This window comes from Scomber scombrus, chromosome 14, assembly GCF_963691925.1.
Source record: "Scomber scombrus chromosome 14, fScoSco1.1, whole genome shotgun sequence".
Taxonomy (NCBI): domain Eukaryota; kingdom Metazoa; phylum Chordata; class Actinopteri; order Scombriformes; family Scombridae; genus Scomber; species Scomber scombrus.
Genome location: NC_084983.1, coordinates 19,868,546 through 19,885,820, shown reverse-complemented (window position 1 = coordinate 19,885,820; position 17,275 = coordinate 19,868,546). Strand labels below are relative to the sequence as shown.

The 17,275-nt window shown below is 39.3% G+C and overlaps 1 protein-coding gene across 1 annotated transcript; it reads right to left on the bottom strand.

The window, feature by feature from the left end:
* Positions 1-4,534: 4,534 nt before the first annotated feature.
* Positions 4,535-11,502, bottom strand: LOC133994295 (rho GTPase-activating protein 22-like). The gene is made up of 9 exons (XM_062433542.1): positions 11,451-11,502; positions 10,126-10,239; positions 9,638-9,845; positions 9,388-9,520; positions 9,031-9,104; positions 8,507-8,628; positions 7,472-7,694; positions 5,563-6,549; positions 4,535-4,799 (listed from the first exon to the last, which is right to left on the bottom strand). The coding sequence occupies exons 1-9, from the start codon at positions 11,500-11,502 to the stop codon at positions 4,535-4,537; spliced, it is 2,178 nt and encodes a 725-aa protein (XP_062289526.1).
* Positions 11,503-17,275: the final 5,773 nt, after the last annotated feature.

Here is a 17,275-nt window from a genome sequence, read left to right as displayed (position 1 = left end):
CTATGTCCAAACCCACCAAAATAAAATCCAAGTTGTAATTTATTTCAAACTAACTGTTGCTAGTAGCAGCGACGTGCATCATGTTAGGTTTGAGTTTGGATGTCAGTTTGCTAAAACATCACTTAACTAACGCTGACAAAGGCTCTCACCCCAACACACCATTACATGTGGAAATGTGTCTCATTGATAAAGGAAATTACAGTGTCAGTCATTTCATGGGACCTTCAAACAGCTGCTCCATCATTCAAATAACCTCTGTACTGTCCATCTTCTTTGCCACTGAAACAATTCTGAATAAGCAAATTTCCCATCCGAGCTATTGACTGTTGCTTGGCTGTAAAAATCTAACTCTTGACATTTCTCTTGTCCTTAAGCCTCTCTAACTGTTGCACCACACGTGGGCTCAGGCCAACATATTCAGCATGAATCAACTCCTAAGTCTCAATAACATGGAGGGCTACTGACATTTACTGATTGATTTTAAGAACTTTGCACTGCCTGAGGTGAAGATGATGGTGATGCTAGTTGACTGTAATCCCTCTTGAATGCACTTAATCCCCACCATACCCATCACACTAACTAACTTGATTATCCAACTCATCCCATTTTAAACAGCCCTACGGATGCAAAAGATACAAGAAAACTTCCTCTGCTTCAGTGTTAATAGTCTTTACATTACGTTTGTCTCTAAAATGTTTCATTTATTTCCTTAAAGGGACATTTCACTAAGCAGGGTGAGAAAAATAAGTCTAAACAATTCCTCATGTGATGTTTAATAAGAATCAAACCAACAGAACAAAAGCAAAACTCAAAATTGTAAAAAACAACAACAAAAAAACAGTTGTCTCAGGAAACTTTTGAAAGTTGGCAGGCTCCTGCTCACTGAAACGTTCCACTTATTTGTTTAATGTTACACGTTTTATTTAGATGTTTTGTTTGTTTTTTATCTGCTGACTAGCAACAGATTTTTGTTCCTTTTGGGCGGTCGGGGAAAATAATGCCTGCCTGGTGTGGGTATGTGTATATGAAGAAATGTTAAAATCAGAGCTACATGTGACAAAGACTCACACACTGACATGATGTAGTCAAAATAGGAAAATATAAAGAATGGAAAAGAAGAAGAGATATAATTTAGTCTGTTATTGTTTTAGTTTTTACCAGAAGTCAAATATGAGGAATTTCTAGTCCTCTTTAGTTTTGGTGCTTAACAGCATCCTGCAGAAACCTTGTGTCACTCATAAAAAATGAATTCACTGATGTGCTTTTGCATTTTCACAAATAAAGGTAAATTATTAGTTGTCACATTGCAAGGAAACATTCAGCATCCCTCAGAAAGGACGTCACCATATAGTAACCCGGGAAATAACAGAAAATATAGTTGTTTTTTTTTACCTGTGGCATGTTTTCTGTCTCAGTGCTGTCAGACATTTCTACAGCGGTGTACACATGGTTTCTGTAAGACGTGTGTGTGTGTGTGTGTGTTTCTGTTAAATGAAAAGTAGCACCTGTCTGATTATGAATATTATTATTGCACTTTTATCGTTAAATAGAAACAGTCTTCGCTGGTAAAACAAAAAAACAACAAAAAAAGATTTCATATATATTCAGTGGAAAGATTTGTCTATTTATGGAGTGAACATTTCAAGTCCAAGTCCTTTGCCATCTGTAACTCTGCTGTGGTGTTGATCAGGTGCTCAATTCATTGTCATACAACTTCTTCAAAACTCACCCTCGCTGCTGTCAGCAGCTGTAAAGATCAAACGATGACTGTTTCTGTTTCATAGTTTGTGTTCACAAGTGCTCTCTGTTTAAAGTGTGACGCTGTTCCCTTTAAATCTCTCCCTGATTGAATCTTCTCTGTATGTTGATGTGATTCTGTAGTACAGATTGACTGAATTATGTTTCTGATGTATTTGTTCAATATGTTTTGTCCAGTTGATGGTTTAGAGATATCTTGCTTGATTTATATGGTCACCAGACAGTTTATTTTTCTTTGCCAAAACAGTTTGAGAATAAATGTCACATTCTCATCACAAAACAAGAGTCAGTATTTCATTATTTCTGGTATGAAAAACATTTGGAAGGCATTTGAATTTATTGCAATACAAATATGTTGTTCTGTAGTAATTTACATCACAGTTCTCCTCTTTTCTGGCAAACATTGTTACAAGTAATTTAGGAATACAGAACAAACTTAAGTTTATCCTAAAGAAAGAGTCACTGTTAAGTTGTGTGTGTAAACAAACTCCTCATTTTCCGCAACTAAAGATATATAATGTCTTTAATGCATCTGATTGGCTGATATTGGCTTGTTGGTCCTCTGACATCATGTCGGTCCAGTCCTCCGAATCTTGGTTACATTTAACAGACTTTTGAGGACAAACAAAATAAAAATCAGTCCAGCAAACCTTACAGGACAGGTTCAGTTTTTCAAAGTCTGTCCTAAAACAACAGTCAGGTACCCAAATTAGCATGGACACACATTATTCCTACTCCTCATACTGGCTATTAGGAGCTTCATTATGCACTTTAAAAGGAAGTGATATAGGGGACAGCCCTGCTTCTGTGCTAAAAATGTATTTAAAAATGTATATATAACAGGTGTTAGCCATCTAAATAAGTCAAATAAAGTATATCTCTCAAAATGACCCATTTAATGCCCTCTTTTTTTTTTTTTTTACTAAAAATAATAACTGGAAGGTATGGGCAACTTCAAAAATAATGAATATCATTTAATATCTAGCAATTAAAGCTGTTACAAGTTGATAGTCAACGGGACTCGCTATGCACTGAATACTGAATAGACACTGAAAAAAGATGCACTAATCAAATCATGGATAGAAAGAGGACTGCAAGTTTATTTTCAAGTAAGAGTTTTATTGGAAAGGCATCTTCATGCAAAGTGAACAGAACAAGGCTACTAGTATCTTTATGCTTGAGACAGCCATAGACAGTCACAGTTTCTGTGATGCTTGGCACTCAAACTGTAAAAACAGCACATTTTCACCTTGCTTCTCTAAGAGTGCAGTTTAAATCTGTCAGAATTACAGTACAGCAAGGCTGTCTATTTCCTGAAACACAATCATCAATTACAACATCCAGTCAATATCTGATTATTCTAGAGAAAACCAGTCTGGCAAGCACGCTGGAAAACATCCAGTTGATTCGGAAATCTTAAGCAGATTGCTCCAAAACCCATTTGATTCATGAACATTTGGAGCATCAAGTTGGTTTTTACTGACAATTTTTACTTCCAACAGGTTTCTCCAACAGGATATGATGCTGCGTTCAAATCACAGTTAAAAGTCAGTAATTCTCAGTGACAAAGAAACACAGACGTCTCGGTTGTTCAGATTTTCCAAATCCTTCCCTGTGCAGCAGCTTTTATTAGCTGTCCACTTCCTGTATTATTTACTGACTTTCTTCTTTTCAGTAGGTAATGTTACATCCCTTGCTGCAGAAAATAAAAGGTCAGTGTTTTGGTGATTAATAAATTTAAAAAAGTATTAAAGCCGTGTTAATTGCAATTAGAAGGTAGAAACTTCAACTCTGGGAGCTGTAGAAGATAAGGTTGAAGTACTCTAATGCCTTATGCTGATTATTTGACTTTTGAATTTGAATTTGTACATTTGATGTACTGTACCAGAGTTAGCTTACAGCAATTTTTTTTTTATCTTCAGTCCCCTTAGCAGTAGTAACTTGTGTAGGTCTAGTGATTCTGAGATGTGTCTTGACATTGTTGTGAGATATGACAGATTTCAAATAAGTGTATATTTAGCATAGCCAAAAACAAGATGCACTTGTACTTAAGACTCCTTAGAGACGAAAGATTGGCAATATCCAGTTAGAGTGTGACAGCTCTCAAACAGGGGTCGAGAAAGGAAGGGAGAAGAAGACATTGGCTCAGACAATGACTTAGAAGAAGGCAAAGATATGCACTAGTGTTCCATGTGTTGTATGGACACAATAGATGGAGGAGAGGTTTAGTGAACTTTGGCATGAGATCAGTGAGCTCCTCACATCTGGTATTTGCTATCAGTAGATCTGGTCCAACTAGAATAATCTTGTTATCAGTACATCTTGTCTGAGATCAGTTGTGTAGTTTGCAAAAAGAGATTTCTGGGACAGATACGTCTTACTGAATAGTCTTGTAGCCCGCATTTGCTTTTAGTTTCCAATACTTCACTAGATCTTTGTTGTTCAAGAACCATCCAACTCGAAGATTGGCTTCTTAAAGGCTCACGTTGAATAACATCTCATTCAGGCTTCCTTGAAGGACATAGCATGGTGACTGGTTGGAAAAAAGCAGGAAGACACAAAAAGTGTCCAGTAGTCGCTCCAATCAACCAATCCAACAGGCCCCGGGATATTTGTGTCATGGGGGAAGATGTTAGCCAACATCCCAAATTACAACTCAGCCTGAAGCTAACATGATCAAATGACACACAACTGTCCAACTGTTTCATAAAGCTCTGACCAACTACCCCACTCCTGCCATTCAAACATCTCTACCTATCTTTCTTTTTATTCCTCTTCAGAGGCTCTGTAAGATGCGTTTTCTCCTACTCCCTCCTTCTTCTCCTTCATCCCCTCCTCCTCTTTTTCTGATCTCTCCATACATCTGGAGGAACATCTCCATCTCTCTCTGAAGTGTGGTGTTTCGCTGGTCTGCGTCAGCTTTGGCTTGCTCCATGTTGCGGATCTTGATCTCTGCGACGCTCTGGCTGCGCTTCTGTTGCTCCAGACTGACCCGCAGTATTGCAACCTGCCGCTCAAGGACGTTGTTACAACGCTCCAACCTGCAACACATGTGCGTGTAAATAGTACATACATAGACTGTAAGAAAACATAAGCTACAAGTTGCACTTCTGAAACATGAATAATTATTGATGTATGATGTTTCGAAGTGAACCCTTGTTTGGTTTGCCAGATCTGCAAACTGCTAACTTTTTTTTTTTTTTTTTACAAATTGTGTTTATTTAACACTGGTAAGGCAAGTGATCTGTGGCTGGGAAGCAACACACTGTGACTGAAGACCAATGCGTTGGGGTTTTGTTGTGAACTGTGTGGTTATTACAACCTTTGGACAACCAACAGAAAAAACAAAAAGGGTAAATTATGTTCTGCTTTTGCTCTGGAGCTTGTTTTCTGCTCCTATTTTGAGGAAATAATGTTCTAGCTGTGTGTGCTCAGGGGTGGGCGACTGGTCATTGTGGCAGTGTTTTGTTGTGAAATGTACTGTGGTCAATTGGGGCAGCTAGTCATCTCATTAGCTGGAGAGCTAATATCTAAAGGGTGTTTCTAGTTGGATAGCGCTGTTTTTCTTGTGTTGTTATGCTGGTTGTTTGTTGACATTAGTTTGTTGACATAGTTTAGGGAATGAGGTATTCAACATATCACTATAATCACATATGGGTGTAATGTCAGACTTGTATTAGTTTATGATCTTCTGTCTCAAGTGAGTGTACAATAAGGAAGCAGTTGAATACCTGATGAAGGCAGTTCCCTTCATTTATCACCATCAAATTTAAGTTAAAAGTCAAAGGACAGATGATGTCTCACCTGTGTATCCTGGCTTGGTACTCGGCCTTCTGCTGGGCCATCTGCTGCCGCAGCTCAGCCAGGAGTGAGTGAGCGTCCCTGGGCTGTGACTGAGATTCAGCCTCCTGGACATCTGGAGGACCAGAGGGGAGGAACACCTCTGAGCTGCCTGTACTGAGAGGGCTGTTACTTAGCACAGAACAGGAGGCTGGAGAATTATAATGATGGGCATCATCACCATCATCACCACCGCCATCATCATCATCTACATTATCATCATCATTGGCATTGTCATTGTCACCATGATCGTCAGTATCACTGCTTTCATCTTCTGCTGCCTGACTTGAAGGTAGCGTTGTTGGTCTCTTTGGTGCCATGTCAGGTCTAACCCCTTCCACAGCATCGCTACTCTCGTCCAGTGGGAAAATCTCACAGGAGGACCATGATGAGGAGGAGTCGACTGTCTGCCTTTCCTTCTCTAGTTCCACCTCCTCTTCACAAGTTCTAATATGGACGCCTACAACTTTTTTACCGTGACGTTCTCCATCCTCTGACATCCTCTGACATAGAGACACTTTGTCCATGTTGTCATAGACAGACAGGGTGCTATCCTCATGAGCCTCACTGCTGCCCCTACTGGTTGCTTCGGGCACTGTACTCTCTTCCTCTGCAGCACCAGAGCTCCAGAAACTAGCCCCTGCCTCTTCCAAGCCTGGCCAGGCCTCTGCCCAGCCTGTGAGCATAGATCTGGACTTGGAGCTTTCTGGCAGCGGGTCCTGCGGCTGGAGAATGGTAGTGGAGGTTTCAACATTTGCAGAGGATGATACTTGACCAGCATGGTGCTGGTGGTATTCTATGTTGTGTCCTTCAGCGTGGTGCTGAAGGGGCTGACTGGTGGAGGGTAGAGGGTAGAAACAGTTCTCTGGGTGAGAGGAGGTGTAGCGATGACCAAGAAGTCTCTTCTGGCCTGAAGACAATTCTGATTTGACAGCGGCAGAGGATATAAAGCTACAGACAACAAAGAAAAGGAGGTTAGACTAGTGAGAGGTTAGTCCTCAACAGTATGTAATAAATAGTTTAATGATATTGGATACAGAGGATGGCCAAATCCATATAGAAGGCTGAGAAGGAGGAGAGTCAGTATTGAGTATGCATATCAGGCACTGTGACTAGAGCCTACTTTGAGCCCCAGACAGTAACAGAAAGGAGAGTTGGGAGATGTATGAATCGGGATTAACAGGACTGAATGAAAACAGAACAATAGATGGATTTGAAAGGAGGAGGATTAATGGATGTGAGGAGGTAGGGCAAGATGGAGGAATTAATCAGGAAGATAAACGGACAAAGAAAAAGGAGTGAGGATGAATCTGTATACTTAGTAAACAAACAAGCAGTTGATTGGGATAATGCCATCCTCCCAATGTAAGTGGTCTTGTCTCTAACGTAGTCCTGATAAGATCTACCAAATATAGTCCTTCTGAGTTCATATTATTTTTATTTGGTTTTACTCTATTTCATCCCATTTTAAAATGGGGATTTTCCTTTTCGGAACTGAGAATGTAACAAGAAAATTGTTTTGTGCCAGTGGTTCTCAACCTTTTCTACCCCAACAGCCTGGTCAGATTAACTCGAGTCCCTCTTAATCATCACCATCTGTCATGTTCCAAATGTGTTCACTTTAAGTTTAAGCAGAATATTATTTAACTCTGATGTAAAAGTTGATCTTGGTTTGGTTAGGGTTGCATTTTATTACTATCACTTGGAGTGGCAGAATCTGGAAATTTAAACCATTTATTCATTAGTTTAAGCCTGCCTCACTCAAAATGTAGTTGTTTTTTTCCCTTCTTCCTTCAGTTGGATGTTTGAGCTTCACTGTGGAGAACGATATATGTGCAGAGTTTGACGTTTTATTGAAGCATGTCCATTGTACCTTGGGTTGTGTCCTTCTGCGGCGATCTGTCCTGGCTCTGTGATGAGAGGCAGAGACAACTGGCGGAGGCAGGGAGCCTGGTGGAGATGAGGCTGCCTCAGAGCAATCGGAGATGCGTGCGAACCTCCAGGAGGACGTGCAGAGATGGATGAGGGGATTTTGGAGAACAGAGACTTGTGTTCTCTGATCAGCTCCAACATTAACACCTGGACCAATGTTGCACCTTGGACACATATAGATACTGATACAAGTAACATGTCATGCTCATTTCAAGGTCCATATTTATACTTTAGGACTATACTGATATATCTTTGTATGATTTATAGTTAAAAAACTCCTTATTTATTTTTTACTGGCCCTTTATGCAGCCCCTCAGTTCAGCCTCTGTCTGAAACAGGCTGTTTTAGCTTCTGTCTCTTTGATGGCCCCTTCTGACGTCACAGCAGTGTAAAAATAACAGAGCATCACAAAAATCATGTCCCCTTTAAGATATTTGTCAAAGAACCATTTTAGTTCCTTCAGGTTTACATAAAAAAATAACATAGTGTCACAAGCAGAAAACACAAAAGCAAATTGCGATCTCTTTTGAATATCAAACACCTGTGAGAGTTTCTTAAAGGGAGGGCTTAAAAACGTTTGTAGCTTGTTTTCATGCAGGCTAGCAAGTGAAGTAAGCCTGGTTTCATTGTGATTAAAAATCCACTTTTCTACCTCCCATCATATGCTCAGTATCTTCCAAACACTTGAGTTAAATACACTACTTCTGTCTCAAATCTCACTTAAAACCCTCTGGAGTTTCCCGCATGTTAAGACACCTTTCTCTTGCACATAATATTTGTAATAATAATAATGTTTTACATGACTACAACAAATTATTGTATGTTATTCTAACATATGTTTTTGTTTGTAGAAATATTTGATTCAAAATTCAGTTTCTATAAATGACCCCCTTGCCTACAAGTGATATCACAGATGCTACATCCATATTTTTCTACAGAACATTAAATTATGAGAGTGTTCACTTTGTCTGTATACCTCCCATAATGCTTTGCAGATCTTCAGCTTTGGCTCGGAGGATGTTTGGCCCGAACACAGTGGCCAGGTTCTGCCCACTCATCTTGTTACTGCTGGAGTAACTCTGGACTTCATTCAGAAACCTGCAGACATGCACACACACACACACACACACACACATTATTACTCAGTATTTTTGACAGTTTTATAATTATTTCCAAGAATTCAGAACTTCTACAATGTGGTTTCTGTCAAGGTTGAATATCCGCTAAAATATTTACTTCACATAACTAAAGGATTACAACAATTTTTTTAAATCTATGATTAATTCTGCAATCAATGTATTATTACTCAAAATGACGGTGCATTTCCATCCCTACCTTAAGTAAGTAACATATGTTGTGCAGGATTTAGCTGCAAGGTTGGTCTTTTTACATCAAGCCTTTTAAAATAAATATTTCATAATATAAAAAGATAAATAACTACATGAATGAAAATGTGATTACTAACTGTAAGTTTAAATAAAAAGGGGGAAGGGGTCTTACTGGCAGATGAAGTTGAGCAGATTGAAATTTGCAACTGGCAGCTCATGAAGAAGATTCCTCAACTCCCCCAAACCCTGAGAGAAGAAGAGAGGAAGAATAAAATGATAGGATGAAGGAAGCAGAAAAAAAGTAAGAAAGAAATGAGGAAAGATATAACAGAAAAAGGAAAAGCAAACATTTGAAAAATTTGTCATGATTTAAAGGAACCCTTTGGAGGTTTTGACCACTAGTGGCATCATGAGGAACATAGACAATGTAAAAATGAATGCAGTTCAAAGAAGATTGTATTCAAAAAAAGTCCATGGGATGACTTTAATTAATGAAGAGTTCAACAATGTGGTGTATTGTTGTAGTTACCAGTGATCGGTCACTGGACAGCTTCTGACCACAGACTAAGAAATCCTGGTAACGCTTGTAGGGAACAAGCGGCTCTGGCAGCAGTCGGAGGTAGAGCTTCAGCAGTGACGCCACTGTGTGGACATCTGTGCTACTGCATGCAAAACACAGCGCAAGACAACCTTATTCACAAAGCCCTGCGATCAAAAACAGTAAAGTGCTCTATCAGCCACTCACACAGACAAACAAACACCATCTTGGCTCATTGTACCTGTCAAAGGAGGGCCTCTCCCCGGCATCAAAAGCCTCCTGTAGCTCCTTGACCAGACTGGCCTGTCCTGACTGGCGAAACAAGCCCACCTCATTCAACCCACGCTCCCTGATGAAGGTCACACACTGCTCCACCACCAGAGGAACCAAACGCACCCCGTAACGCCGTTCATACAGCACGGTCTCCTCCAGACGCTGACCAAAAACCCCTGCAAGGGAGGAAGATTTTCATGAGATTCCTCTCTGGAGTCCAATTTGTGTCATCAGTAACGAGGGAGCTGATCAGGTAAAGCTTTCAAAAGCCTTTGAGACTGATAAAATAAAACAAGTTTTATTTTTTTAACTTTTTAGTAAAAGTATCCACAGACTTAGTGTGTGTGTGTGTGTGTGTGTGTGTGTGTGTGTGTGTGTGTGTGTGTGTGTGTGTGTGTGTGTGTGTGTGTGTGTGTGTGTGTGTGTGTGTCTGTGTGTGTCTGTGTGTGCTTGTACCTGTGAAAGGGATCCAGACTCCCTTATTGAGGCTCTTCAGCCACTCGTCTCCCTGACCGGCGCTGTTAGAAAGAAAGAAATACGAGCCTGGACTGGCCAACACGTCCCTGTTCCCTGCAGACACACATACACACACGGCTGCTTGTAAGTCTTTTTTTGGGAGCAGGTCCAAGTCAAGTCTTTATAACCGAGATGCAAGAACTGTACATCATGCTGACCATTACGGTAACACAAGGCTACCGTAGTTTTAGTAGATTTTTTTTTTCAGACCTGAATCAAGTCTTGTCAATGTATTTAACGATTACAGAAATTATTCCTATGAAAGAGGAAAAAAGAACTGGTTCAGCATTTAATAGTACAAACAGACTATAATTGCAACACTGTGTCAAAGAGTCAAAAAATAATTCATATGACAAATTGAATTCATATTCATTTTTCACCTGCAACCATTATGGTTAAGGTTTGGTTTGGTTTAGGCACAAAAACACTGATACAACATTGATGAAACATGATAAAACAGACAGTTTAAATCATGTTTAAAGGTTTAAAGGAAACACAGTTGACTCTCAACATCAGCCTTCCTCGTCCAAGTCACACACCCTCTTGATCCATCCATCCACTTCAACCATAACCGTTTTTTTGGTGATATAACGATGTCACACTACTTCACACTTTTGTTCCTGATTGTCAAGAGTTATAATTCACAAAGTCGTTAGAGGTCCTTTTCAGATAAACAAAATATATCTCATTTTAGTTTGACACTCAAACATTGTCAGTACACCTTTCAAAAACAAAGGAAGACAGTTTCAGACTCAGAAGATAATAACAATATACAAGACAAAAAACATGTTCAAACAAAAATATAAGAATGTTGTATTGCTTATACACACACTGTCCCCCATCCCATTTCTCTATGTTTGCTTTCACTGGTTAACACACTTTCTTCTCTTCTTACTCATGTCCCATTCTCTCCTCCTCAAAGTCACATCATCACACACATGGACACATGTATGAAGTATGCACACACACACACACACACACACACACACACACACACACACACACACACACACACACACACACACACACACACACACAACATCACCTTAAGACCCTGAGTCAGCATTTAACAGATGTCACTCAAGGGCAACACACACAAACACACAACTAGAGTTCAGGAGGGATTAACAAGTAATATGTTGATGGTTTTTTTGTGTGTGTGTGTGTGTGTGTGTGTGTGTGTGTGTGTGTGTGTGTGTGTGTGTGTGTGTGTGTGTGTGTGTGTGTGTGTGTGTGTGTGTGTGTGTGTGTGTGTTTTTTCTAACCTTTGTGGCCTGTACTGTCATGTTTCCAGGACTTGAAGCAGCTGAGTCCCATGCTGCAGCACTCCAGCTCCGAATGCTCGGTAATGGTTGTAGATGCTCAGTGCAAATTACACAAAGTGATGTAAAAAATGTTTGCAGGCTTGTGAAAGTTTAGAAAGTGAGAGGTTTGCAGTGTATAAAAACTGCATCACTTCTGATTTGAAATGTTTTGGGGGTTTTTCGGTCATGCATCAGTCCCAGTTTTCCCCTAGCAGCTCTTGTCTGTTGGGGACAGCTTTAAAAAAAGAGTAAGGATATAGACTCTTCAGTAGAATTTCTTGATGGATATTTAGGTGGATATTGCATCTTCCTGGTGGACAGAATTACAGATAGGTACTAGTTGTGGCACATTTAAAAAATATATATGTTAACATGCCTTGAACAGAGCATTATGTTGGCAGCTCTGCCTTAAAAAGGCAGAGGCTTCCATGTGGAACCTTATTGAGAGGGTTCAGGTGGATATTACGCCTTAAAGAGAGGTTCTTGGTAGATATTTTACAATTTCAAGAAGCATTTGGAGAATACAAAGGTTTTCAAAAAAAGGAACAAGGGATTCAAGTTCAAGGATTATATTAAGGTTTGAAGAGATGTTTCTTGTTGGTATTTAAACTTGCAGAAAAGTTCCTAGTGGGTATGCAAACTATAAGTTGGACATACAGTAGAGCCTTGAGAGAGATTATGGTAAAAAGAAGTTGTTTGTTTCATATCATAAAAAGAGGCTTCCTCCTTGGAACATAATCTTAAATAGAGATTTCCTGTGGTCTTACAGAGAGATTTTAGCCTCAACGGGAGGTGTATCTGCAGCCCTAGAGAAAGATCTTTGGACACATATTTCAGGATAGCATATTCAGGACCAGTTCCTGGTGGGCACATTCCTAATGAGACATTTCTGGGTGATGTAGAGACCTCAAAAGTGGTCCCCTGTGAAAATAAACTGTAAAGAGAGGTTCAAGGTTGAATCACAGAGAAAAAAAAGGTCCCACGACGTTGCAACCTTGCCCAACGGTGCAAACAAACTATTCTTCTTCAGACTATTTTCATTGCACGCTACTTCAGAGTTTCCATTGGTTTTGCATACACAGACAGTTTTATTTGATTAACTTACTGGACAGAGCCCACATTTCAAAACATGTAATATTTCCAGCCTCCTCTTCACAACTCTCTCCAGAGCCACAAAAAATACACAAAGGTTCCACTGGTTTCTGAATTATTCCTGGCAGAAAAGCCACAGAGTTTTTAAAATGTGAGAAAATGATTGCAGCATACAAGAATGGTGTTACTCAGCAAGTTAGAGGAAACCAAAAATAAATGTATGCCTCAAAATGTTCCACAGTGCTCATGGTAGAAACTTCTTCATATCGGAGGCGATTGTTCCTCTTTGTGCTGGAACTTCTTCTTTTAAGCATCTACCATAAATAATTGAAAATACTTGAGCGTGCATTTGTCCATTTCCAGAACTCTCAGTACACCTAGTTTTAATTTGTACCTTGTATTTTGTTGAGTTGGAGTGTAGAGTGTACTTGTTCTCAAAGATGTCTCCAGTCTGCTAAAGCACAAGGAGTGAGATGACTTTGCTTCCTATCTATGAAGAGGAAGACATCACTGTCGGAGACACAGGATTAACATTATTCCACCTGTCTCTGTCTCTTTATTTCTCCCTATTTCATGTCTTTTTTTTCTTTCTTTCAGCCGCTGACAAAAACTTAAACCATCCTGAAGGATTATTTCACTCTTTTTCTTGTGTCTTCCATCGGCCGGCAAGTCAAACTACTCCATCGTCCATAAGGAAACAGACGGTCCCTCCTTCTTTGTCTCTCTCTCTATGTCATTAGCTTTATTAGCTCTTTAACTGGACGTCCTGCTCCATTCCCAGAACACATTTAACACAACTGAATGTCTTCATTATCATCCCTGTCCCTCTTCTTCCTCTCCTCCTTTGCTCTGTCCCTTTTTCCTTTCAGTCTGTCCCTCCTGATGTCCCTCTCTTTGTCCCCGTCTAGCTAGTCCTTCTGTCTCGTTCCCACTATCCTCACTCCCTCTTTCTCCCTCTTTCTCCCTGTCTCTCTCTCTCTCTCTCTCTCTCTCTCTCTCTCTCTCTCTCTCTCTCTCTCTCTCTCTCTCTCTCTCTCTCTCTCTCTCTCTCTCTCTCTCTCTCTCTCTCCATTTCCCAGCAGTATGTGTGCCCCCTTGTTGCCCCCCTCCCCATTTACCTCATCAATAACCATGCTGTGTGTGTGTGTGAAGGCTGTGCATTAGGAAAATTGGTTCTCTGCGACGCTGCAGTGCTGTTTTACTAAAGTAATCACAGCTGATGGTGAGAGAGAGAGACAGAGAGACAGAGACAAAGAGGAAAAGAAAGAGAGAGAGATGATCTGGCTCAAATTCTGCTGCTGCTGCTGAAGTATGGTCTGCTGCAGCACACACACGCACACACACGGTCACCATGATTCACATGGACATAAAAGCTAAAGAGGCTGGTCGGCCCAGTCAACTTTTGAACTCAATTAAAGTATGAGGAACCTCCCTCTCTCTGTGTGTGTGTCTCTCTCAATTCAATGAGCTTTATTGGCCTGATGTATAACACAGCAGACAGTACAGTATATTGATAAAGCTTTATAACTAATCAATTTACGCAATCAAATATTAGCAGCTGTTCTGCCTATAAGTCAAAACATACACATGCACACCTCCCATCCAACACTGATGTTGGGTGATAAGGCCTGGCTCACAGTCTGTGTTCAAACTCGTCCTTAAAGCATCGGATGGGGTTGAGGTCAGGGCTCTGTGCAGACCACTCAAGTTATTTCACAGCAAACTGGGAAAAAGCAATCATTTCTTTAAGCCAAGTCAAGTCATTTTTTCTCGTACATAAACTGGTTTGGATTGCAACCCATGACGTTGTTCTTCTTCTGTGAAAAAACAAAGTGAACGGTTGAACAAGAACATGACTCAATAGATAATGCTTTAAACCATGTTCACCTGTTAGTCACTTTACTCAAAGGGGCATCATTTGTCAGTGCTTTCTTAAAGTGTTACAAATAACTATTACTGACTGTTACCACGCACACACAAATAATAATAATAATAATAATAATAATAACAATAATAATAATAATAATAATAATAATAATAATAATAATAATAATAATAATAATAATAATAATAATAATGATAATAATAATAATAATAATAATAATAATAACAATAATAATAATAACGTTTAGTTTAGGCAACTGCAGTTGGCTAACCTATACAAAGATTGTGGTTCAGGAAATATTGAGAAGTGGAAGGAGACCAGATTTTTGGTGCAAAAAGTGCAATACACAACATTCAGCCCAATCACATGTTGCACTAGAGCAGGCTGACTGGGTCCGAATGTTGTATATTGCACCTTTAACAAGGTTGCACAACTTCTGTCTTTGCATCTGACACTCAGGATTCATTATTTGCATTTCCAACAGACCTTTGGTAGGTAAATAAGAAATATATTGTTTTAAAGCTTTGAACAAGCAAACAATGCTGTTTCTTTTCTGATTATGACAGTCTCGACTTTCAGTCAGACCGCCTGACACACAGACAGACTCTCAACCCATTCATGCTATACTGTATGTCTGCCCGTCTGATTGACTGAAGTCTAATCACAGCTGAGAGCTTTCACATCTGTCTGTCGATACAACTGGCATTGGACTGCATACTCTTCATTACAAAGTGCTGTGTATGTATGTGTATGTACATGTGTGTGTGTGCGTGTGTGTGTGCTCTCCACTAAATGAAATGTGCCACCTCCTCTCCTCTTCATCAGACTGCATGTCTGTAATGAATCACATGCATGGAAATATTGCTAACCAGGAGCAGTCAGCCTCTCTTTCTCTCAAGAAAAATTGACCTCACTATCTGAATCTTGTGGAGAATAAGAGTCTAATAGCAGCACCCCCAAGTGATCATACACAAGAATTACAACTTGAATCACTTAAATAAACTGTCACAAAACAGAGACTTTTCATAATCTGTCATTACCTCTGAATACGGGTAAATTCAGCACATGCAATAGAAGATCCACCAGTGACCTACAACTTTAAAAAAATATGTAAATATATATTGTGTGTGTCTGTGTGTGTCTGTGTGTGTGTGTGTGTGTGTGTGTGTGTGTGTGTGTGTGTGTGTGTCTGTGTGTGTGTGTGTGTGTGTGTGTGAGTGTGTTTCCCCCTTAATTATCCAATTTCATTGCACTGAAATATAAGCTCTGACTATATTAGTTGCTCATAAATTGCTGCTATAAAGAGATGGTGGCCGTGGATTAATAAAACCATCATAACAACTTCATGCGGAAGAAATAAAAATACATAAAAGCGTTATGCAAGTCAGTTTAATGGCTTAAAAACTGCTGGATATAGAGTAAATGAAAGTGTTATTTGTTGAAGTGGGCCTATACAGAAACTGAGAATATTCAGAAGAAAAACGTTATAATTGTGAGAATTAAGACCAAAGTATCATGAAACTATAAGAATGAAAATTAAATCAGAAATCTAAAAAAGGTTATCTTTGATTATTTATTCCGACTACTTATTTATTCATTTATTTTTCCGAGGAGACGAGCACTTGTACTTGTGGTGAGGGAGTGTCTAGTTACAGAATGTGGACTATGCTGTTTGTTAATGGTGAGGATATTTTTATTTTTTATGTTAAGCAAGGAGATACAAACCCGTTGCTGCAGTTGATGTGCTTCAGAACCGCAGTAAAAATTGCATCTGTCACATTTAATGTCCTTGCACAAAAGTGCATTCACAGAGCCGGCTGTTAAAAAGGCTTAATTGATTAAGCTAGACTATGACGCAAACTGTTTTCTAATGAATGATATGCAAGACAAAACATTTCATTAAATGTTAAACATTTTTAAATTGGTTTGGCTGCCTTCATATCTTCATATTGTATGTATGAGACATGAACAGTAAGTATAGCGTGAATTAATGCTGTAATTTTATTTTTTAATAAACTGTACACCAAATTTATCTCAAGATTCTAGCATAAAATGCCACATTTCGGCTTGTTGGTCTATGCTTTCCAAACTGCTTTGATCGAAATCATTTGAAATATGTCCCTTTGAAACATGAATATCAAATATCACCTATTGAGAAAAGAAAAATCTGACTGCACTCAGCTCAGTCAAGCGAGCAAAAACTGATGAACCAAGTGAACAAGACTGGATTTAATTTTTAAACTTAACTGGTTAATTTGGTTACAGAAAAAATATGAAATGTGTATCAAGTTGTACAGTGCAGTTACACGAGATGAACCAACAAACTGCTGCACTTCTGGCAACACCCATCACTGACGTTATTGGAGGAACTTTGAACTTTGGCAGTTGATGGCGAACTGTGGATCTACGAGGCTGGCTGCCTGTCCATCTGCCAGATCGAGTGTGGTATGAAATTTAGCCCTGGTGTTGTGATGTTAAATTTAGATTGGTTCTCCAGATTTAGCTCTGATGCAGGTTGTAAAGCTTAAGATAGTTTGTTTCAAAGTTTTATAGTGAACACATGACTTCTAGATGCAGAGGATCCGCATTGTAAAGGGAAGTCAGGAATGTTTTTTTAACTATTTGGTTAAGATTTAAAACAAATCTACAACACTAAATGAAAAAAAAAATGTCTCCATGTACACCACTAACTGTCAGAATAATGATCTGAGGTTTTGTGGTTTATGAAGCATATTGAAAGCATATACAGAAAAACAATGGGCCTTGAATGGCGCTCTGAGGAACACCTTAGGTCGTGTTGGTAAAAATG